This window comes from Heptranchias perlo, unplaced genomic scaffold, assembly GCF_035084215.1.
Source record: "Heptranchias perlo isolate sHepPer1 unplaced genomic scaffold, sHepPer1.hap1 HAP1_SCAFFOLD_720, whole genome shotgun sequence".
Classification (NCBI taxonomy): Eukaryota; Metazoa; Chordata; class Chondrichthyes; order Hexanchiformes; family Hexanchidae; genus Heptranchias; species Heptranchias perlo.
This window is the reverse complement of record NW_027139751.1, coordinates 65,556-88,203: the sequence shown is the minus strand read 5'-3', so window position 1 is coordinate 88,203 and position 22,648 is coordinate 65,556. Positions and strand designations below refer to the sequence as shown.

At 52.1% G+C, this 22,648-nt stretch overlaps 1 protein-coding gene across 1 annotated transcript in view; it reads right to left on the bottom strand.

Annotated features, from left to right (window-relative positions):
• Nucleotides 1-954: 954 nt before the first annotated feature.
• LOC137318727 (guanylate-binding protein 1-like) overlaps nt 955-22,648 on the bottom strand; it is a 41,444-nt gene continuing 19,750 nt past the window's right edge. Inside the window, exons 4-9 of the mRNA XM_067981396.1 lie at nt 22,055-22,242; nt 19,894-20,133; nt 18,016-18,296; nt 7,494-7,706; nt 5,933-6,035; nt 955-3,993 (exon numbers count right to left, since the gene is read on the bottom strand). Of these exons, the coding sequence (XP_067837497.1) occupies nt 3,647-3,993; nt 5,933-6,035; nt 7,494-7,706; nt 18,016-18,296; nt 19,894-20,133; nt 22,055-22,242 (1,372 nt within the window). The 3' untranslated portion in view covers nt 955-3,646. The remainder of the gene's footprint in view (nt 3,994-5,932; nt 6,036-7,493; nt 7,707-18,015; nt 18,297-19,893; nt 20,134-22,054; nt 22,243-22,648) is intronic.

Below are 22,648 nucleotides of genomic sequence, written 5' to 3'. Positions count from 1 at the left end.
CCTCGTCCCTCCCTTCTCCTCCACAAGGTTCTGAGACTCACTGGGTGCAAATCCCCCACTCACCCCATGCAAGTTCCCATATCCTCCAATCAGGGCCCAGAGAATGGGTGTTGGCAGGATATTCAACTATGTGAGGAACACACTGTAGCCATCAATCCAGCCCAAACCCACATTGGACTTTAAGGAGGATTGGTGAGTGAGATACAGAGTAAAACTCCTCAACACTGTCCCATCAAACACTCCCAATATAATCTCCTCCCACAGCCCATCTACACTCTCCCCTATCATGGACTCTCCCCACCCATTTAATCTCCTCCCACAGCCCATCTACACTCTCCCCTATCATGGACTCTCCCCACCCATTTAATCTCCTCCCACAGTCCATGGACACTCTCCCCTATCATGGACTCTCCCCACCCATTTAATCTCCCCCCACAGCCCATCGACACTCTCCCCTATCATGGACTCTCCCCACCCATTTAATCTCCTCCCACAGCCCATGTACACTCTCCCCTATCATGGGCTCTCCCCACCCATTTAATCTCCTCCCACAGCCCATGTACACTCTCCCCTATCATGGACTCTCCCCACCCATTTAATCTCCTCCCACAGCCCATCGACACTCTCCCCTATCATGGACTCTCCCCACCCATTTAATCTCCTCCCACAGCCCATGTACACTCTCCCTTATCATGGACTCTCCCCACCCATTTAATCTCCTCCCACAGCCCATGTACACTCTCCCCTATCATGGACTCTCCCCACCCATTTAATCTTCCCCCACAGCCCATCTACACTCTCCCCTATCATGGACTCTCCCCACCCATTTAATCTCCCCCCACAGCCCATCTACACTCTCCTCTATCATGGACTCTCCCCACCCATTTAATCTCCTCCAACACCCAACACCCAACAAGAACAATGACACTCTTAACAAACAGAATTGTCCCATCGTGGTTCAGCAGTGCAAGAACAGATGCCTCTTTATTTCAAGCTCACAGTCACATGAATCAAATCCTCTGTTGGTCAAAGTCCACTCAGTTTCTCCACTCACTTCATCTTCACAGGGCTTCTCAAAAAGAGTTGTTTTGAAAAATAATGTCCACGGAAAAATACTCCGCACTAGGCCGGGAATGGGGCCTGGGCCTTTCCTGTTGTGTTCGGGAGGAATGTTCCTCTACATAGTAATACCGTCAAGAGCTGCTTGTTGGGATCATTCAACGGTTTGGTCACTGATTGTGTTAATTAATAATCTCACGGTAAAGGATCCTCTGGGGAAGAGCGATCATAATATGATAGAATTTCACATTGAGTTTGAGAGTGACATCCGAAACTTAAATTTAGCCAATTTAGCATGAGGGGCAAGTTGGCTCAGGTAGATTGGGAAATTAAATTAAAGGGTTTGTCAGTTGAAAAGCAGTGGCAAACATTAAAAGAAATATTTCAATAATCTCAACAAATATACATTCCATTAAGAAATTACATTCTCCACGGGGAAAATGATCCATCTGTGACTCACTAAACAAGTTAAGGATGGTATTAGATTAAAAGAAGAGGCTTATAATGTTGCCAAGAGCAGTAAGCCTGAGGATTGGGAGAGTTTCAGAAACTAGTAAAGGACGACCAAAAAATTGATACAGAGGGAGAAAATTGAATATGAGAGTAAACTAGCAAGAAATATAAATGCAGATGGTAAGAGCTTCGACAAGTATGTAAAAAGGAAGAGATTAGCGAAAGTAAACATTGGTCCCTTCGAGGCTGAGACAGGAGAAGTTAGAATGGGGAATAAGGAAATGGCAGAGATGTTTAGAAAGTATTTTGTATCTGTCTTCACAGTAGAAGACACAAAAAGCACACCAGAAATAGTGGGGAACCAAAGGTCTACTGAGAGTGAGGAACTTAAAACAATTGATATCAGTAGAGAAAAAGTACTGGAGAAATTAATGGGACTAAAAGCCGACAATTCCCCTGGACCTGATGGCCGACATCCGAGGGTTCGAAAAGAGGCGGCTGCAGAGATAGTGGACGCATTGGTTGTGATCTTCCAGAATTCCCTTATTTCTGGAACAGTCCCCGTGGATTGGAAGGTGGCAAATGTAACCCCGCCATTCAAGAAAGGAGGGAGAGAGAAAACAGGGAACGACAGGCCAGTTAGCCTGACATCAGTCGTCAGGAAAATGCTGGAATCCATTATTAAGGAAGTGGTAACAGGGCACTTAGAAAATCATAATATGATTAGGCAGAGTCAGCATGGTTTTATGAATGAGAAATCGTGTTTGACAAATTTATTAGAGTTTTTTGAGGATGTAACTAGCAGGGTAGATAAAGGGGAACCAGTAGATGTAATATATTTGGATTTACAAAAGGCATTCGATAAGGTGCCACATAAAAGGTTGTTACACCAGATAAGGGCTCATGGGATTGGGGGTAATATATTAGCATGGATAGAGGATTGGTTAACGGACAGAAAACAGAGAGTAGGGATAAACGGGTCATTCTCAGGTTGGCAGGCTGTAACTAGTGGGGTGTCGCAGGGATCAGTGCTCGGGCCTCAGCTATTTACAATCCATATTAATGACTGAGATGAAGGGACCGAGTGTAATGTATCCAAGTTTGCTGATGATACAAAGCTAGGTGGGAAAGTAAGCTGTGAGGAGGACACAAAGAGTCTGCAAAGGGATATAGACAGGTTAAGTGAGTGGGTGAGAAGGTGTCAGATGGAGTGAAATGTGAAGTTATTCACTTTGGTAGGAAGAATAGAAAAACAGAATATTTTTTAAATGCTGAGAAACTATTAAATGTTGGTGTTCAGAGAGATTTGGATGTCCTCGTACAAGAAACACAGAAAGTTAACATGTAGGTACAGCAAGCAATTAGGAAGGGAAATGGTATGTTGGCCTTTATTACAAGGGAGTTGGAGTACAAGAGTAAGGAAGTCTTACTACAATTGTACAGGGTTTTGGTGAGACCTCACCTGGAGTACTGTGTACAGTTTTGGTCTCCTTATCTAAGGAAGGATATACTTGCCTTAGAGGGAGTGCAATGAAGGTTCACTGGATTGATTCCTGGGATGAGAGGGTTGTCCTATGAGGAGAGATTGAGTAGAATGGGCCAAGACTCTCTGGAGTTTCGAGGAATGAGAGGAGATCTCATTGAAACATATAAGATTCTGAGGGGGCTTCACAGGGTCGATGCTGAGAGATTGTTTCCCCTGGGTGGAGAGTCTAGAATGAGGGGGACATAGTCTCAGGATAAGGGGTCAGCCATTCAAGACTGAGATGAGGAGGAATTTCTTCACTCAGAGGGTGGTGAATCTTTGGAATTCTCTCCCCCAGAGGGCTGTGATGCTCAGTCATTGATCATATTCGAGGCTGATTTTTGGACTCCAGGAGAATCGAGGGATATGGGGATTGGGGGGAAAGTGGAGTTGAGGTCGAAGATCGGCCATGATCTGATTGAATGGCGGAGCAGGCTCGAGGGGCCGAGTGGCCTACTCCTGCTCCTATCTCTTCTGTTCTTAAAAGACGGACAAAATGTAGTGACTGGAACTGTCCCAAAAATTAAGTCGGCCGCTTCTCGTTGTAGGGCAAGATGAGCTGTGAAGGGAGGAGCAGCTCGAGACTCAGGACTACGGTGATTTCGGCATCTAAGAAAGGATCCAGACAAATTTCTCCACCAACCACCCGCAAAGCGAGTAGAGATAGTCGCTGAAACTGCGGCTCCTGAACGATTCGTGCGCCCTTTCGAAGTGCTCGTAGTCATCGCGGGCCTTCTTCTGCTCCTTTCCACGCCCCTCGGAGGAATACATGGCCTCCTCCTCCTTCTTCCGCTCCATGCCACTGTTCAGCTCGGCCAGCTTCATCGAGTTCTCCTTCTCGAACTGCACCTCCAGCTGTCCCACCAGCGCTGCAATCCTGCTCCGCTCCTCCACCGCCCTCTCCTTTTCTCTCAATTCTTTCTCCCGCTCCAACTCCAAGAGTTCGTCTTTCAAAGCTTTCGACGCAATTCAAAAGTACATTTCAAAAAAAGTTATCTCCACAGTGTAGAGGGAGCTTTACTCTGTATCTAACCCTGTATCTGCCCTGGGAGTGTTTGACGGGACAGTGTAGAGGGAGCTTTACTCTGTATCTAACCCTGTACCTGCCCTGGGAGTGTTTGATGGGACAGTGTAGAGGGAGCTTTACTCTGTATCTAACCCTGTACCTGCCCTGGGAGTGTTTGATGGGACAGTGTAGAGGGAGCTTTACTCTGTATCTAACCCTGTACCTGCCCTGGGAGTGTTTGACGGGACAGTGTAGAGGAAGCTTTACTCTGTATCTAACCCTGTACCTGCCCTGGGAGTGTTTGACGGGACAGTGTAGAGGGAGCTTTACTCTGTATCTAACCCTGTACCTGCCCTGGGAGTGTTTGACGGGACAGTGTAGAGGGAGCTTTACTCTGTATCTAACCCTGTACCTGCCCTGGGAGTGTTTGATGGGACAGTGTAGAGGGAGCTTTACTCTGTATCTAACCCTGTACCTGCCCTGGGGGTGTTTGATGGGACAGTGTCGAGGGAGCTTTACTCTGTATCTAACCCTGTACCTGCCCGGGGAGTGTTTGATGGGACAGTGTAGAGGGAGCTTTACTCTGTATCTGACCCTGTACCTGCCCTGGGAGTGTTTGATGGGACAGTGTAGAGGGAGCTTTACTCTGTATCTAACCCTGTACCTGCCCTGGGAGTGTTTGATGGGACAGTGTAGAGGGAGCTTTACTCTGTATCTAACCCTGTACCTGCCCTGGGAGTGTTTGACGGGACAGTGTAGAGGGAGCTTTACTCTGTATCTAACCCTGTACCTGCCCTGGGAGTGTTTGATGGGACAGTGTAGAGGGAGCTTTACTCTGTGTCTAACCCTGTACCTGCCCTGGGAGTGTTTGATGGGACAGTGTAGAGGGAGCTTTACTCTGTGTCTAACCCTGTACCTGCCCGGGGAGTGTTTGATGGGACAGTGTAGAGGGAGCTTTACTCTGTATCTAACCCTGTACCTGCCCTGGGAGTGTTTGATGGGACAGTGTAGAGGGAGCTTTACTCTGTATCTAACCCTGTACCTGCCCTGGGAGTGTTTGATGGGACAGTGTAGAGGGAGCTTTACTCTGTGTCTAACCCTGTACCTGCCCTGGGAGTGTTTGATGGGACAGTGTAGAGGGAGCTTTACTCTGTGTCTAACCCTGTACCTGCCCGGGGAGTGTTTGATGGGACAGTGTAGAGGGAGCTTTACTCTGTATCTAACCCTGTACCTGCCCTGGGAGTGTTTGATGGGACAGTGTAGAGGGAGCTTTACTCTGTATCTAACCCTGTACCTGCCCGGGGAGTGTTTGATGGGACAGTGTAGAGGGAGCTTTACTCTGTGTCTAACCCTGTACCTGCCCGGGGAGTGTTTGATGGGACAGTGTAGAGGGAGCTTTACTCTGTGTCTAACCCTGTACCTGCCCTGGGAGTGTTTGATGGGACAGTGCAGAGGGAGCTTCACTCTGTATCTAACCCTGTACCTGCCCTGGGAGTGTTTGATGGGATGGTGTAGAGGGAGCTTTACTCTGTATCTAACCCTGTACCTGCCCTGGGAGTGTTTGACGGGACAGTGTAGAGGGAGCTTTACTCTGTATCTAACCCGGTACCTGCCCTGGGAGTGTTTGATGGGACAGTGTAGAGGGAGCTTTACTCTGTATCTAACCCGTGCTGTTCCTGGGCACTTGATGCTCAGTGCGGGCTCAGTCTTACCCCCCGTGCCTGTGCTGAATGCACTAATCTCGCCCGGTGTCTTACAGCATCAATGCCATGAACCATTGCACCATCTCGAAAGCCCCCCGTCCCCACAGCATCACTCCTCCAACCCCAGTCACTTGGCGGTCTCGCCCGCCTACCACCATTGCAATGCCCGCCAATCTGCTCTCTCACCAGATATTTGCTGGTCCTTCTGGTGCAGGCTGGCGCCGACCTGAAGCACCTGCTCGAGCCGAGGTTTCACCACTCTGAGGAAGCTGCCGAGGACTTCAGCTGCCTGGACGGAGAGATAGACCCAGTCAGGGCTCGTCTCCCACACAACTGGCAACACCACAGATATAGAGAGTGGAGGCACGAGGGCCCGAGGAGTTCCCAGGGTCGGGATAGTTCAACAAGATATCATCAGAAGTGAAGCAATGGAATAAGGAAACGGGGGGAACCTACATCAACACTCTCCCCTATCATGGACTCTCCCCACCCATTTAATCTCCCCCCACAGCCCATCCACACTCTCCCCTATCATGGACTCTCCCCACCCATTTAATCTCCCCCCACAGCCCATCCACACTCTCCCCTATCATGGACTCTCCCCACCCATTTAATCTCCCCCCACAGCCCATGTACACTCTCCCCTATCATGGACTCTCCCCACCCATTTAATCTCCCCCCACAGCCCATGTACACTCTCCCCGATCATGGACTCTCCCCACCCATTTAATCTCCTCCCACAGCCCATCTACACTCTCCCCTATCATGGACTCTCCCCACCCATTTAATCTCCTCCCTCAGCCCATGTACACTCTCCCCTATCATGGACTCTCCCCACCCATTTAATCTCCTCCCACAGCCCATCTACACTCTCCCCTATCATGGACTCTCCCCACCCATTTAATCTCCTCCCTCAGCCCATCTACACTCTCCCCTATCATGGACTCTCCCCACCCATTTAATCTCCTCCCTCAGCCCATGTACACTCTCCCCTATCATGGACTCTCCCCACCCATTTAATCTCCTCCCTCAGCCCATGTACACTCTCCCCTATCATGGACTCTCCCCACCCATTTAATCTCCTCCCTCAGCCCATGGACACTCTCCCCTATCATGGACTCTCCCCACCCATTTAATCTCCCCCCACAGCCCATCCACACTCTCCCCTATCATGGACTCTCCCCACCCATTTAATCTCCTCCCACAGCCCATCTACACTCTCCCCTATCATGGACTCTCCCCACCCATTTAATCTCCTCCCACAGCCCATGGACACTCTCCCCTATCATGGACTCTCCCCACCCATTTAATCTCCTCCCACAGCCCATCTACACTCTCCCCAATCATGGACTCTCCCCACCCATTTAATCTCCTCCCACAGCCCATGTACACTCTCCCCTATCATGGACTCTCCCCACCCATTTAATCTCCTCCCACAGCCCATCTACACTCTCCCCTATCATAGACTCTCCCCACCCATTTAATCTCCCCCCACAGCCCATCTACACTCTCCCCTATCATGGACTCTCCCCACCCATTTAATCTCCTCCCACAGCCCATGTACACTCTCCCCTATCATGGACTCTCCCCACCCATTTAATCTCCTCCCACAGCCCATGTACACTGCAGAGAGAACGAAAGAGAATGAGAGACAGAGAGAGGCGAGGGCGAGAGAGGTAGAGAGAGAGAGATATATGAGAATAGAAATGGAAGGGGCGGATGAGGGAGAGAAGAGAACAACACAAACCATGACTTCGTTAATGCTGCCCTCTTCAAATTTGCGTCTGCCGTTCACCAGAGCAGCCGTCAACTTCTGATATCCCCCAGGGTGCAAATAATGCCCAGATTCCAAGTTCTGCACCAATGTGGCCATCACTCTCAACAGTATCTCCTCACATCGATTCCTTGACTCACTTTCAATCTTGGCAATGAGTGAATCATAGCGGGAATGCAAGGACTCCTGGGAACAGGGAGAAAAGAATGAGTCACAGAGAACCTGGACATCAAGGGGACATCTGTACAGTGACTGGTGTCTCTCAGTCCCCTCTCTCTCAGGGAGATATCTGTACACTGACTGGTGTCTCTCAGTCCCCTCTCTCTCAGGGAGATATCTGTACACTGACTGGTGTCTCTCAGTCCCCTCTCTCTCAGGGAGATATCTGTACAGTGACTGGTGTCTCTCAGTCCCCTCTCTCTCAGGGAGATATCTGTACAGTGACTGGTGTCTCTCAGTCCCCTCTCTCTCAGGGAGATATCTGTACAGTGACTGGTGTCTCTCAGTCCCCTCTCTCTCAGGGAGATATCTGTACACTGACTGGTGTCTCTCAGTCCCCTCTCTCTCAGGGAGATATCTGTACACTGACTGGTGTCTCTCAGTCCCCTCTCTGTCATGGAGATATCTGTACACTGACTGGTGTCTCTCAGTCCCCTCTCTCTCAGGGAGATATCTGTACACTGACTGGTGTCTCTCAGTCCCCTCTCTCAGGGAGATATCTGTACACTGACTGGTGTCTCTCAGTCCCTCTCTCTCAGGGTGATATCTGCACACTGACTGGTGTCTCTCAGTCCCCTCTCTCAGGGAGATATCTGTACACTGACTGGTGTCTCTCAGTCCCTCTCTCTCGGGGAGATATCTGTGCACTTACTGGTGTCTCTCAGTCCCCTCTCTTTCAGGGAGATATCTGTACACTGACTGGTGTCTCTCAGTCCCCTCTCTCTCAGGGAGATATCTGTACACTGACTGGTGTCTCTCAGTCCCCTCTCTCTCAGGGAGATATCTGTGCACTGACTGGTGTCTCTCAGTCCCCTCTCTTTCAGGGAGATATCTGTGCACTGACTGGTGTCTCTAAGTCCCCTCTCTTTCAGGGAGATATCTGTACACTGACTGGTGTCTCTCAGTCCCTCTCTCTCAGGGAGATATCTGTACACTGACTGGTGTTTCTCAGTCCCCTCTCTCTCAGGGAGATATCTGTACACTGACTGGTGTCTCTCAGTCCCCTCTCTCTCAGGGAGATATCTGGACACTGACTGGTGTCTCTCAGTCCCCTCTCTCTCAGGGAGATATCTGTACACTGACTGGTGTCTCTCAGTCCCTCTCTCAGGGAGATATCTGGACACTGAATGGTGTCTCTCAGTCCCCTCTCTCTCGGGGAGATATCTGTACACTTACTGGTGTCTCTCAGTCCCTCTCTCAGGGAGATAGCTGTACACTGACTGGTGTCTCTCAGTCCCCTCTCTCTCAGGGAGATATCTGTACACTGACTGGTGTCTCTCAGTCCCTCTCTCAGGGAGATATCTGTACACTGACTGGTGTCTCTCAGTCCCCTCTCTCTCAGGGAGATATCTGTACACTGACTGGTGTCTCTCAGTCCCCTCTCTCTCAGGGAGATATCTGTACACTGACTGGTGTCTCTCAGTCCCCTCTCTCTCAGGGAGATATCTGTGCACTGACTGGTGTCTCTCAGTCCCCTCTCTCTCAGGGAGATATCTGTACACTGACTGGTGTCTCTCAGTCCCCTCTCTCTCAGGGAGATATCTGTACACTGACTGGTGTCTCTCAGTCCCTCTCTCAGGGAGATATCTGTACACTGACTGGTGTCTCTCAGTCCCCTCTCTCTCAGGGAGATATCTGTACACTGACTGGTGTCTCTCAGTCCCCTCTCTCTCAGAGAGATATCTGTACACTGACTGGTGTCTCTCAGTCCCCTCTCTCTCAGGGAGATATCTGTACACTGACTGGTGTCTCTCAGTCCCCTCTCTCTCAGGGAGATATCTGTACACTGACTGGTGTCTCTCAGTCCCCTCTCTCTCGGGGAGATATCTGTACACTGACTGGTGACTCTCAATCCCCTCTCTCTCAGGGAGATATCTGTACACTGACTGGTGTCTCTCAGTCCCCTCTCTCTCAGGGAGATATCTGTACACGGACTGGTATCTCTCAGTCCCCTCTCTTTCAGGGAGATACCTGTACACTGACTGGTGTCTCTCAGTCTCTCTCTCAGGGAGATATCTGTACACTGACTGGTGTCTCTCAGTCCCCTCTCTCTCGGGGAGATATCTGTACACTGACTGGTGTCTCTCAGTCTCTCTCTCAGGGAGATATCTGTACACTGACTGGTGTCTCTCAGTCCCTCTCTCTCAGGGTGATATCTGTACACTGACTGGTGTCTCTCAGTCCCCTCTCTCAGGGAGATATCTGTACACTGACTGGTGTCTCTCAGTCCCTCTCTCTCGGGGAGATATCTGTGCACTGACTGGTGTCTCTCAGTCCCGTCTCTTTCAGGGAGATACCTGTACACTGACTGGTGTCTCTCAGTCCCCTCTCTCTCAGGGAGATATCTGTGCACTGACTGGTGTCTCTCAGTCCCCTCTCTTTCGGGGAGATATCTGTGCACTGACTGGTGTCTCTCAGTCCCCTCTCTCTCGGGGAGATATCTGTACACTGACTGGTGTCTCTCAGTCTCTCTCTCAGGGAGATATCTGTACACTGACTGGTGTCTCTCAGTCCCTCTCTCTGAGGGTGATATCTGCACACTGACTGGTGTCTCTCAGTCTCTCTCTCAGGGAGATATCTGTACACTGACTGGTGTCTCTCAGTCCCTCTCTCTCAGGGTGATATCTGTACACTGACTGGTGTCTCTCAGTCCCCTCTCTCTCGGGGAGATATCTGTACACTGACTGGTGACTCTCAATCCCCTCTCTCTCAGGGAGATATCTGTACACTGACTGGTGTCTCTCAGTCCCCTCTCTCTCAGGGAGATATCTGTACACGGACTGGTATCTCTCAGTCCCCTCTCTTTCAGGGAGATACCTGTACACTGACTGGTGTCTCTCAGTCTCTCTCTCAGGGAGATATCTGTACACTGACTGGTGTCTCTCAGTCCCCTCTCTCTCGGGGAGATATCTGTACACTGACTGGTGTCTCTCAGTCTCTCTCTCAGGGAGATATCTGTACACTGACTGGTGTCTCTCAGTCCCTCTCTCTCAGGGTGATATCTGTACACTGACTGGTGTCTCTCAGTCCCCTCTCTCAGGGAGATATCTGTACACTGACTGGTGTCTCTCAGTCCCTCTCTCTCGGGGAGATATCTGTGCACTGACTGGTGTCTCTCAGTCCCGTCTCTTTCAGGGAGATACCTGTACACTGACTGGTGTCTCTCAGTCCCCTCTCTCTCAGGGAGATATCTGTGCACTGACTGGTGTCTCTCAGTCCCCTCTCTTTCGGGGAGATATCTGTGCACTGACTGGTGTCTCTCAGTCCCCTCTCTCTCGGGGAGATATCTGTACACTGACTGGTGTCTCTCAGTCTCTCTCTCAGGGAGATATCTGTACACTGACTGGTGTCTCTCAGTCCCTCTCTCTCAGGGTGATATCTGTACACTGACTGGTGTCTCTCAGTCTCTCTCTCAGGGAGATATCTGTACACTGACTGGTGTCTCTCAGTCCCTCTCTCTCAGGGTGATATCTGTACACTGACTGGTGTCTCTCAGTCCCCTCTCTCAGGGAGATATCTGTACACTGACTGGTGTCTCTCAGTCCCTCTCTCTCGGGGAGATATCTGTGCACTGACTGGTGTCTCTCAGTCCCGTCTCTTTCAGGGAGATACCTGTACACTGACTGGTGTCTCTCAGTCCCCTCTCTCTCAGGGAGATATCTGTGCACTGACTGGTGTCTCTCAGTCCCCTCTCTTTCGGGGAGATATCTGTGCACTGACTGGTGTCTCTCAGTCCCCTCTCTCTCGGGGAGATATCTGTACACTGACTGGTGTCTCTCAGTCTCTCTCTCAGGGAGATATCTGTACACTGACTGGTGTCTCTCAGTCCCTCTCTCTCAGGGTGATATCTGTACACTGACTGGTGTCTCTCAGTCCCCTCTCTCAGGGAGATATCTGTACACTGACTGGTGTCTCTCAGTCCCTCTCTCTCGGGGAGATATCTGTGCACTGACTGGTGTCTCTCAGTCCCCTCTCTTTCAGGGAGATACCTGTACACTGACTGGTGTCTCTCAGTCCCCTCTCTCTCAGGGAGATATCTGTACACTGACTGGTGTCTCTCAGTCCCCTCTCTCTCGGGGAGATAACTGTACACTGACTGGTGTCTCTCAGTCTCTCTCTCAGGGAGATATCTGTACACTGACTGGTGTCTCTCAGTCCCTCTCTCTCAGGGTGATATCTGTACACTGACTGGTGTCTCTCAGTCCCTCTCTCTCGGGGAGATATCTGTGCACTGACTGGTGTCTCTCAGTCCCCTCTCTTTCAGGGAGATACCTGTACACTGACTGGTGTCTCTCAGTCCCCTCTCTCTCAGGGAGATATCTGTACACTGACTGGTGTCTCTCAGTCCCCTCTCTCTCAGGGAGATATCTGTACACTGACTGGTGTCTCTCAGTCCCCTCTCTCTCAGGGAGATATCTCTACACTGACTGGTGTCACTCAGTCCCCTCTCTCTCATGGAGATATCTGTACACTGACTGGTGTCTCTCAGTCCCTCTCTCAGGGAGATATCTGTACACTGACTGGTGTCTCTCAGTCCCCTCTCTCTCGGGGAGATATCTGTACACTTACTGGTGTCTCTCAGTCCCTCTCTCAGGGAGATAGCTGTACACTGACTGGTGTCTCTCAGTCCCCTCTCTCTCAGGGAGATACCTGTACACTGACTGGTGTCTCTCAGTCCCCTCTCTCTCAGGGAGATATCTGTACACTGACTGGTGTCTCTCAGTCCCCTCTCTCTCGGGGAGATATCTGTACACTGACTGGTGTCTCTCAGTCCCCTCTCTCTCAGGGAGATATCTGTACACTGACTGGTGTCTCTCAGTCCCTCTCTCAGGGAGATATCTGGACACTGAATGGTGTCTCTCAGTCCCCTCTCTCTCGGGGAGATATCTGTACACTTACTGGTGTCTCTCAGTCCCTCTCTCAGGGAGATAGCTGTACACTGACTGGTGTCTCTCAGTCCCCTCTCTCTCAGGGAGATATCTGTACACTGACTGGTGTCTCTCAGTCCCTCTCTCAGGGAGATATCTGTACACTGACTGGTGTCTCTCAGTCCCCTCTCTCTCAGGGAGATATCTGTACACTTACTGGTGTCTCTCAGTCCCCTCTCTCTCAGGGAGATATCTGTACACTGACTGGTGTCTCTCAGTCCCCTCTCTCTCAGGGAGATATCTGTGCACTGACTGATGTCTCTCAGTCCCCTCTCTCTCAGGGAGATATCTGTACACTGACTGGTGTCTCTCAGTCCCCTCTCTCTCAGGGAGATATCTGTACACTGACTGGTGTCTCTCAGTCCCTCTCTCAGGGAGATATCTGTTCACTGACTGGTGTCTCTCAGTCCCCTCTCTCTCAGGGAGATATCTGTACACTGACTGGTGTCTCTCAGTCCCCTCTCTCTCAGAGAGATATCTGTACACTGACTGGTGTCTCTCAGTCCCCTCTCTCTCAGGGAGATATCTGTACACTGACTGGTGTCTCTCAGTCCCCTCTCTCTCAGGGAGATATCTGTACACTGACTGGTGTCTCTCAGTCCCCTCTCTCTCGGGGAGATATCTGTACACTGACTGGTGACTCTCAATCCCCTCTCTCTCAGGGAGATATCTGTACACTGACTGGTGTCTCTCAGTCCCCTCTCTCTCAGGGAGATATCTGTACACGGACTGGGATCTCTCAGTCCCCTCTCTTTCAGGGAGATACCTGTACACTGACTGGCGTCTCTCAGTCTCTCTCTCAGGGAGATATCTGTACACTGACTGGTGTCTCTCAGTCCCCTCTCTCTCGGGGAGATATCTGTACACTGACTGGTGTCTCTCAGTCTCTCTCTCAGGGAGATATCTGTACACTGACTGGTGTCTCTCAGTCCCCCTCTCTCAGGGTGATATCTGTACACTGACTGGTGTCTCTCAGTCCCCTCTCTCAGGGAGATATCTGTACACTGACTGGTGTCTCTCAGTCCCTCTCTCTCGGGGAGATATCTGTGCACTGACTGGTGTCTCTCAGTCCCCTCTCTTTCAGGGAGATACCTGTACACTGACTGGTGTCTCTCAGTCCCCTCTCTCTCAGGGAGATATCTGTGCACTGACTGGTGTCTCTCAGTCCCCTCTCTTTCGGGGAGATATCTGTGCACTGACTGGTGTCTCTCAGTCCCCTCTCTCTCGGGGAGATATCTGTACACTGACTGGTGTCTCTCAGTCTCTCTCTCAGGGAGATATCTGTACACTGACTGGTGTCTCTCAGTCCCTCTCTCTCAGGGTGATATCTGTACACTGACTGGTGTCTCTCTGTCCCCTCTCTCAGGGCGATATCTGTACACTGACTGGTGTCTCTCAGTCCCTCTCTCTCGGGGAGATATCTGTGCACTGACTGGTGTCTCTCAGTCCCCTCTCTTTCAGGGAGATACCTGTACACTGACTGGTGTCTCTCAGTCCCCTCTCTCTCAGGGAGATATCTGTACACTGACTGGTGTCTCTCAGTCCCCTCTCTCTCGGGGAGATATCTGTACACTGACTGGTGTCTCTCAGTCTCTCTCTCAGGGAGATATCTGTACACTGACTGGTGTCTCTCAGTCCCTCTCTCTCAGGGTGATATCTGTACACTGACTGGTGTCTCTCAGTCCCTCTCTCTCGGGGAGATATCTGTGCACTGACTGGTGTCTCTCAGTCCCCTCTCTTTCAGGGAGATACCTGTACACTGACTGGTGTCTCTCAGTCCCCTCTCTCTCAGGGAGATATCTGTACACTGACTGGTGTCTCTCAGTCCCCTCTCTCTCAGGGAGATATCTGTACACTGACTGGTGTCTCTCAGTCCCCTCTCTCTCAGGGAGATATCTCTACACTGACTGGTGTCTCTCAGTCCCCTCTCTCTCAGGGAGATATCTGTACACTGACTGGTGTCTCTCAGTCCCTCTCTCAGGGAGATATCTGTACACTGACTGGTGTTTCTCAGTCCCCTCTCTCTCGGGGAGATATCTGTACACTTACTGGTGTCTCTCAGTCCCTCTCTCAGGGAGATAGCTGTACACTGACTGGTGTCTCTCAGTCCCCTCTCTCTCAGGGAGATATCTGTACACTGACTGGTGTCTCTCAGTCCCCTCTCTCTCAGGGTGATATCTGTACACTGACTGGTGTCTCTCAGTCCCTCTCTCTCAGGGAGATATCTGTACACTGACTGGTGTCTCTCAGTCCCTCTCTCAGGGAGATATCTGTACACTGACTGGTGTCTCTCAGTCCCCTCTCTCTCAGGGAGATATCTGTACACTGACTGGTGTCTCTCAGTCCCCTCTCTCTCAGAGAGATATCTGTACACTGACTGGTGTCTCTCAGTCCCCTCTCTCTCAGGGAGATATCTGTACACTGACTGGTGTCTCTCAGTCCCCTCTCTCTCAGGGAGATATCTGTAAACTGACTGGTGTCTCTCAGTCCCCTCTCTCTCAGGGAGATATCTGTACACTGACTGGTGTCTCTCAGGCCTCTCTCTCGGGGAGATATCTGTGCACTGACTGGTGACTCTCAATCCCCTCTCTCTCAGGGAGATATCTGTACACTGACTGGTGTCTCTCAGTCCCCTCTCTCTCAGGGAGATATCTGTACATGGACTGGTGTCTCTCAGTCCCCTCTCTTTCAGGGAGATACCTGTACACTGACTGGTGTCTCTCAGTCTCTCTCTCAGGGAGATGTCTGTACACTGACTGGTGTCTCTCAGTCCCCTCTCTCTCGGGGAGATATCTGTACACTGACTGGTGTCTCTCAGTCTCTCTCTGAGGGAGATATCTGTACACTGACTGGTGTCTCTCAGTCCCTCTCTCTCAGGGTGATATCTGTACACTGACTGGTGTCTCTCAGTCCCCTCTCTCAGGGAGATATCTGTACACTGACTGGTGTCTCTCAGTCCCCTCTCTCTCAAGGAGATATCTGTACACTGACTGGTGTCTCTCAGTCCCTCTCTCAGGGAGATATCTGTACAATGACTGGTGTCTCTCAGTCCCCTCTCTCTCGGGGACATATCTGTACACTTACTGGTGTCTCTCAGTCCCTCTCTCAGGGCGATATCTGTACACTGACTGGTGTCTCTCAGTCCCCTCTCTCTCAGGGAGATATCTCTACACTGACTGGTGTCTCTCAGTCCCCTCTCTCTCAGGGAGATATCTGTACACTGACTGGTGTCTCTCAGTCCCTCTCTCAGGGAGATATCTGTACACTGACTGGTGTCTCTCAGTCCCCTCTCTCTCGGGGAGATATCTGTACACTTACTGGTGTCTCTCAGTCCCTCTCTCAGGGAGATAGCTGTACACTGACTGGTGTCTCTCAGTCCCCTCTCTCTCAGGGAGATATCTGTACACTGACTGGTGTCTCTCAGTCCCCTCTCTCTCAGGGTGATATCTGTACACTGACTGGTGTCTCTCAGTCCCTCTCTCTCAGGGAGATATCTGTACACTGACTGGTGTCTCTCAGTCCCTCTCTCAGGGAGATATCTGTACACTGACTGGTGTCTCTCAGTCCCCTCTCTCTCAGGGAGATATCTGTACACTGACTGGTGTCTCTCAGTCCCCTCTCTCTCAGAGAGATATCTGTACACTGACTGGTGTCTCTCAGTCCCCTCTCTCTCAGGGAGATATCTGTACACTGACTGGTGTCTCTCAGTCCCCTCTCTCTCAGGGAGATATCTGTAAACTGACTGGTGTCTCTCAGTCCCCTCTCTCTCAGGGAGATATCTGTACACTGACTGGTGTCTCTCAGTCCTCTCTCTCGGGGAGATATCTGTGCACTGACTGGTGACTCTCAATCCCCTCTCTCTCAGGGAGATATCTGTACACTGACTGGTGTCTCTCAGTCCCCTCTCTCTCAGGGAGATATCTGTACACGGACTGGTGTCTCTCAGTCCCCTCTCTTTCAGGGAGATACCTGTACACTGACTGGTGTCTCTCAGTCTCTCTCTCAGGGAGATATCTGTACACTGACTGGTGTCTCTCAGTCCCCTCTCTCTCGGGGAGATATCTGTACACTGACTGGTGTCTCTCAGTCTCTCTCTGAGGGAGATATCTGTACACTGACTGGTGTCTCTCAGTCCCTCTCTCTCAGGGTGATATCTGTACACTGACTGGTGTCTCTCAGTCCCCTCTCTCAGGGAGATATCTGTACACTGACTGGTGTCTCTCAGTCCCCTCTCTCTCAAGGAGATATCTGTACACTGACTGGTGTCTCTCAGTCCCTCTCTCAGGGAGATATCTGTACAATGACTGGTGTCTCTCAGTCCCCTCTCTCTCGGGGACATATCTGTACACTTACTGGTGTCTCTCAGTCCCTCTCTCAGGGCGATATCTGTACACTGACTGGTGTCTCTCAGTCCCCTCTCTCTCAGGGAGATATCTGTACACTGACTGGTGTCTCTCAGTCCCTCTCTCAGGGAGATATCTGTACACTGACTGGTGTCTCTCATTCCCCTCTCTCTCAGGGAGATATCTGTACACTGACTGGTGTCTCTCAATCCCCTCTCTCTCAGGGAGATATCTGTACACTGACTGGTGTCTCTCAGTCCCCTCTCTCTCAGGGTGATATCTGTACACTGACTGGTGACTCTCAGTCCCCTCTCTCTCAGGGAGACACCTGTACACTGACTGGTGTCTCTCAGTCCCCTCTCTCTCAGGGAGACACCTGTACACTGACTGGTGTCTCTCAGTCCCCTCTCTCTCAGGGTGATATCTGTACACTGACTGGTGTCTCTCAGTCCCCTCTCTCTCAGGGAGATATCCGTACACTGACTGGTGTCTCTCAGTCCCCTCTCTCTCAGGGTGATATCTGTACACTGACTGGTGACTCTCAGTCCCCTCTCTCTCAGGGAGATATCTGTACACTGACTGGTGTCTCTCAGTCCCCTCTCTCTCAGGGAGATATCTGTACACTGACTGGTGTCTCTCAGTCCCTCTCTCTCAGGGAGATATCTGTACACTGACTGGTGTCTCTCAGTCCACTCTCTCTCAGGGAGACACCTGTACACTGACTGGTGTCTCTCAGTCCCCTCTCTCTCAGGGAGATATCTGTACACTGACTGGTGTCTCTCAGTCCCCTCTCTCTCAGGGAGATATCTGTACACTGACTGGTGTCTCTCAGTCCCCTCTCTCTCAGGGTGATATCTGTGCACTGACTGGTGACTCTCAGTCCCCTCTCTCTCAGGGAGATACCTGTACACTGACTGGTGTCTCTCAGACACATCATACGTTGAGGAGTAAAGACGTCCTCTGGCCCGGAAAAGCCAACATCTGGTTCTGGTTTGAGTCAGTCACCTCCAATATCCTGATGTGCTTCCCGTTGTCGTACTTGAGGGAATGCCTCATGAATGTCTCCACGGCCTCATTGTGGTAAGAAGTGAATAGATCGGTGCGACTGTAGACAATGTGTGACGGCAGTTGGGAGATCTTAGCTACGTTCTGGTCGTAGTTGTCCAGCGCCTCCTTGACCGCGGCGGTGTTCTCCAGCTCCGCCATCCTGGCGATACCGATCTCCACGCAGGGGAGGTCGCCTACCGCGATGGCCTCCAGGTAGGCCTCGGCCAAGAGGCCCAACCCTGAGGTAGAGGATGGAGGAGGTTACCAGCAACAGAGCCAACCCCTTCCCATTCACTCCCACTGTACACAATCCCAATGGACCCGACCCCTTCCCATTCACTCCCACTGTACACAATCCCAATGGACCCGACCCCTTCCCATTCACTCCCACTGTACACAATCCCAATGGACCCGACCCCTTCCCATTCACTCCCACTGTACACAATCCCAATGGACCCGACCCCTTCCCATTCACTCCCGCTGTACACAATCCCAATGGACCCGACCCCTTCCCATTCACTCCCACTGTACACAATCCCAATGGACCCGACCCCTTCCCATTCACTCCCACTGCACACAATCCCAATGGACCCGACCCCTTCCCATTCACTCCCACTGTACACAATCCCAATGGACCCGACCCCTTCCCATTCACTCCCACTGTACACAATCCCAATGGACGTGACCCCTGGGTTTGAGCCCATTCTGAGTACTCGAGCCCCATAATCCAGTCTGACACTTATGGTGCCAGTACTGAGGGAGCGCCGCACTATCGGAGGGTCGGTACTGAGGGAGCGCCGCACTATCGGAGGGTCAGTACTGAGGGAGCGCCGCACTGTCGGAGGGTCGGTACTGAGGGAGCGCTGCACTATCGGAGAGTCGGTACTGAGGGAGCGCTGCACTGTCGGAGGGTCAGTACTGAGGGAGCGCTGCACTGTCGGAGGGTCAGTACTGAGGGAGCGCCGCACTGTCGGAGGGTCAGTACTGAGGGAGCGCTGCACTGTCGGAGGGTCAGTACTGAGGGAGCGCTGCACTGTCGGAGGGTCGGTACTGAGGGAGCGCCGCACTGTCGGAGGGTCAGTACTGAGGGAGCGCCGCACTTTCGGAGGGTCAGTACTGAGGGAGCGCCGCACTTTCGGAGGGTCGGTACTGAGGGAGCGCTGCACTGTCGGCGGGTCAGTCCTGAGGGAGCGCTGCACTATCAGAGGGTCGGTACTGAGGGAGCGCCGCACTGTCGGAGGGTCAGTACTGAGGGAGCGCCGCACTGTCGGAGGGTCGGTACTGAGGGAGCGCCGCACTGTCGGAGGGTCAGTACTGAGGGAGCGCCGCACTGTCGGAGGGCCAGTACTGAGGGAGCGCCGCACTGTCGGAGGTGCCGTCTTTCGGATGAGACGTTAAACCGAGGGCCCCGTCTGCCCTCTCAGGTGGACGTAAAATCCCACGGCCACTATTGGAAGAAGAGCAGGGGGGAGTTCTCCCCGGTGTCCTGGGGCCGATATTTATCCCTCAACCAACATCACTAAAAAAAACAGATGATCTGGGTCATTCTCACATTGCTGTTCGTGGGATCTTGCTGTGCGCAAATTGGCTGCCGAGATTCCCACATTACAACAGTGACCGCACATCATTGGCTGTGTGGCACCCTGGGATGTCCTGAGGTGGTGAAAGGGGCTGGAGAGGTGGGAGATCTCTCTTTTCTCCTGCTGGTCACTCTCCGTGCGATGGGCGCTCAGGAGGGAAGTCGCAAGGAAGCGGAGGAGGCAGGGAGACGTAGGAGGGGAGAGGGAACGAAAGCCATTCCAGACTCGATGGGGCGTGCTGCATCCGTGTACTCACTCCTGCCCGTGACCTGGTGTCCGCCGAGCACTTTCTTGACCTTCCCGGACGTGTGAACGTACTCCAGAAACTTGTGGAACTCCTCCACGGACTCTGGGTCCAGCTGCTCGTCCCTCAGCTCCTGGATCCTGCTCAGGTCCTTCCGCGAGGCGGGACACACGAACGCAAAGCAGCGTCGCGACGGGAAGTAGTCCCGTATGCAGCTCCGGAGGCGATTGTAGTCCCGGTCTTGCTCGCCCCCTGCTGTCCAAACACCGGGAATCAGTTGTGGTCTCGAAACCTTGGATTCCCCTCTCCCGCATCTGGCGCCAACTCCCTCGTCTGCCTCCCTCTCCATCTCTCTCCCTCCCTCTCCATCTCTCTTCCTCTCCATCTCTCTCCCTCCCTCTCCATCTCTCTTCCTCCCTCTCCATCTCTCTTCCTCCCTCTCCATCTCTCTTCCTCTCCATCTCTCTTCCTCCCTCTCCATCTCTCTCCCTCTCCATCTGTCTCCCTCTCCATCTCCATCTCTCTTCCTCCCTCTCCATCCCTCTTCCTGTCCATCTCTCTTCCTCTCCATCTCTCTTCCTCCCTCTCCAGCCCTCTCCCTCTCCATCTCTCTCCCTCCCTCTCCATCCCTCTCCCTCTCCATCTCTCTTCCTCTCCATCTCTCTTCCTCCCTCTCCATCCCTCTCCCTCTCCATCTCTCTTCCTCCCTCTCCATCTCTCTCCCTCTCCATCTCTCTTCCTCCCTCTCCATCTCTCTTCCTCTCCATCTCTCTTCCTCCCTCTCCATCCCTCTCCCTCTCCATCTCTCTTCCTCTCCATCTCTCTTCCTCCCTCTCCATCCCTCTCCCTCTCCATCTCTCTTCCTCCCTCTCCATCTCTCTCCCTCTCCATCTCTCTTCCTCCCTCTCCATCCCTCTCCCTCTCCATCTCTCTTCCTCCCTCTCCATCCCTCTCCCTCTCCATCTCTCTTCCTCCCTCTCCATCTCTCTTCCTCTCCATCTCTCTACCTCCCTCTCCATCTCTCTTCCTCCCTCTCCATCTCTCTTCCTCTCCATCTCTCTTCCTCCCTCTCCATCCCTCTCCCTCTCCATCTCTCTTCCTCCCTCTCCATCCCTCTCCCTCTCCATCTCTCTTCCTCCCTCTCCATCTCTCTTCCTCTCCATCTCTCTTCCTCCCTCTCCATCCCTCTCCCTCTCCATCTCTCTTCCTCCCTCTCCATCCCTCTCCCTCTCCATCTCTCTCCCTCCCTCTCCATCTCTCTTCCTCTCCATCTCTCTTCCTCCCTCTCCATCCCTCTCCCTCTCCATCTCTCTTCCTCCCTCTCCATCTCCATCTCCCTCCATCTCCCTCCCTCTCCATCTCCCTCCCTCTCCATCCCTCTCCCTCTCCATCCCTCTCCCTCTCTCTCGCTCACCATCTCCCTTTCCACCTCTCGCTCTATAACTCGAATGCTTCATCTCCCTCACCACAGCTCTCTCATTCTCCATCTCATCCTCTCTCTCCAGTTCTCACTCCCCATTTCTCTGAATCACTCCACCTCTCTCACTATCTGTCTCTCCATTTCTTCCTCTTTCTGATTCTCTCTCTGACTTTCCCTCTCCTCTCTCTGTCTGTCTCTCTTTCTGCCACTGTATCTCTGCCTGCATCTGTCTCTCTGTCTCTGCTTGTATCTATCTGTCTCTCCCCCTGTCTCCCTCACTCTCCCTCTGTCTCCCTCACTCTCCCTCTGTCTCCCTCACTCTCCCTCTGTCTCCCTCACTCTTTCTCTCCATCTCTCTCTATCCCTCTGTCTCTCTCTCTCCCTCAGGTCTCTTTCACTCTTTCTCTCTCCCTCTCTGTCTCTCTCCATCTCTTCTCCATTTCTCCGTCTCCCTCTGTTTGTTCCTAGCTCTCTCCTCTATATTGCTTCCTCTCTCTCTCTCTGTCTCTCTCTCCCCCTCTACTCTCTCTTTCTCTCCCATTCTCTCCCCCTCCTTCTCTCTCTCTGTCTCTCCCTCTCCCTCCCTCCCTCTCTCTCTCTTTGTTCCGAGCTCTCTCCCTCCATCTTGCTTCCTCTCTCTCGAACTTTCTCTCCCTTTTCCCCTCTTCCTCACTCTGTTCCTTTCACTCCTTGTCCCCTGCCACATGCTCTCTGTAAGTTCACCCCTCCATTTGCGTTTTGTGGGCCCCGTACCGTTCCTGAGTCGAAGGCAGTATTCCAGATATTCGTCTGCAGACACCGCCAATCCGTTCAGCTCCAAATCCACGGTCAGGTCTTGCAGCGTCCAGACAAAGTCTGGGAAGAAAAGAACAAATTCTCTCTCGGCACCCACATCCGTCTGCGATTTCACCTGAATGCGTTGAGCGAGTTCAGCCACGAAACTAGACAATGAGTCAAGGAGACAGCAATCGAAGGGTCAGTCAGTGTAGAGATATCTCCCTGAGAGAGAGAGGGGACTGAGAGACACCAGTCAGTGTACAGATATCTCCCTGAGAGAGAGGGGACTGAGAGACACCAGTCAGTGTACAGATATCTCCCTGAGAGAGAGGGACTGAGAGACACCAGTCAGTGTACAGATATCTCCCTGAGAGAGAGGGGACTGAGAGACACCAGTCAGTGTACAGATATCTCCCTGAGAGAGAGGGGACTGAGAGACACCAGTCAGTGTACAGATATCTCCCTGAGAGAGAGGGGACTGAGAGACACCAGTCAGTGTACAGATATCTCCCTGAGAGAGAGGGACTGAGAGACACCAGTCAGTGTACAGATATCTCCCTGAGAGAGAGG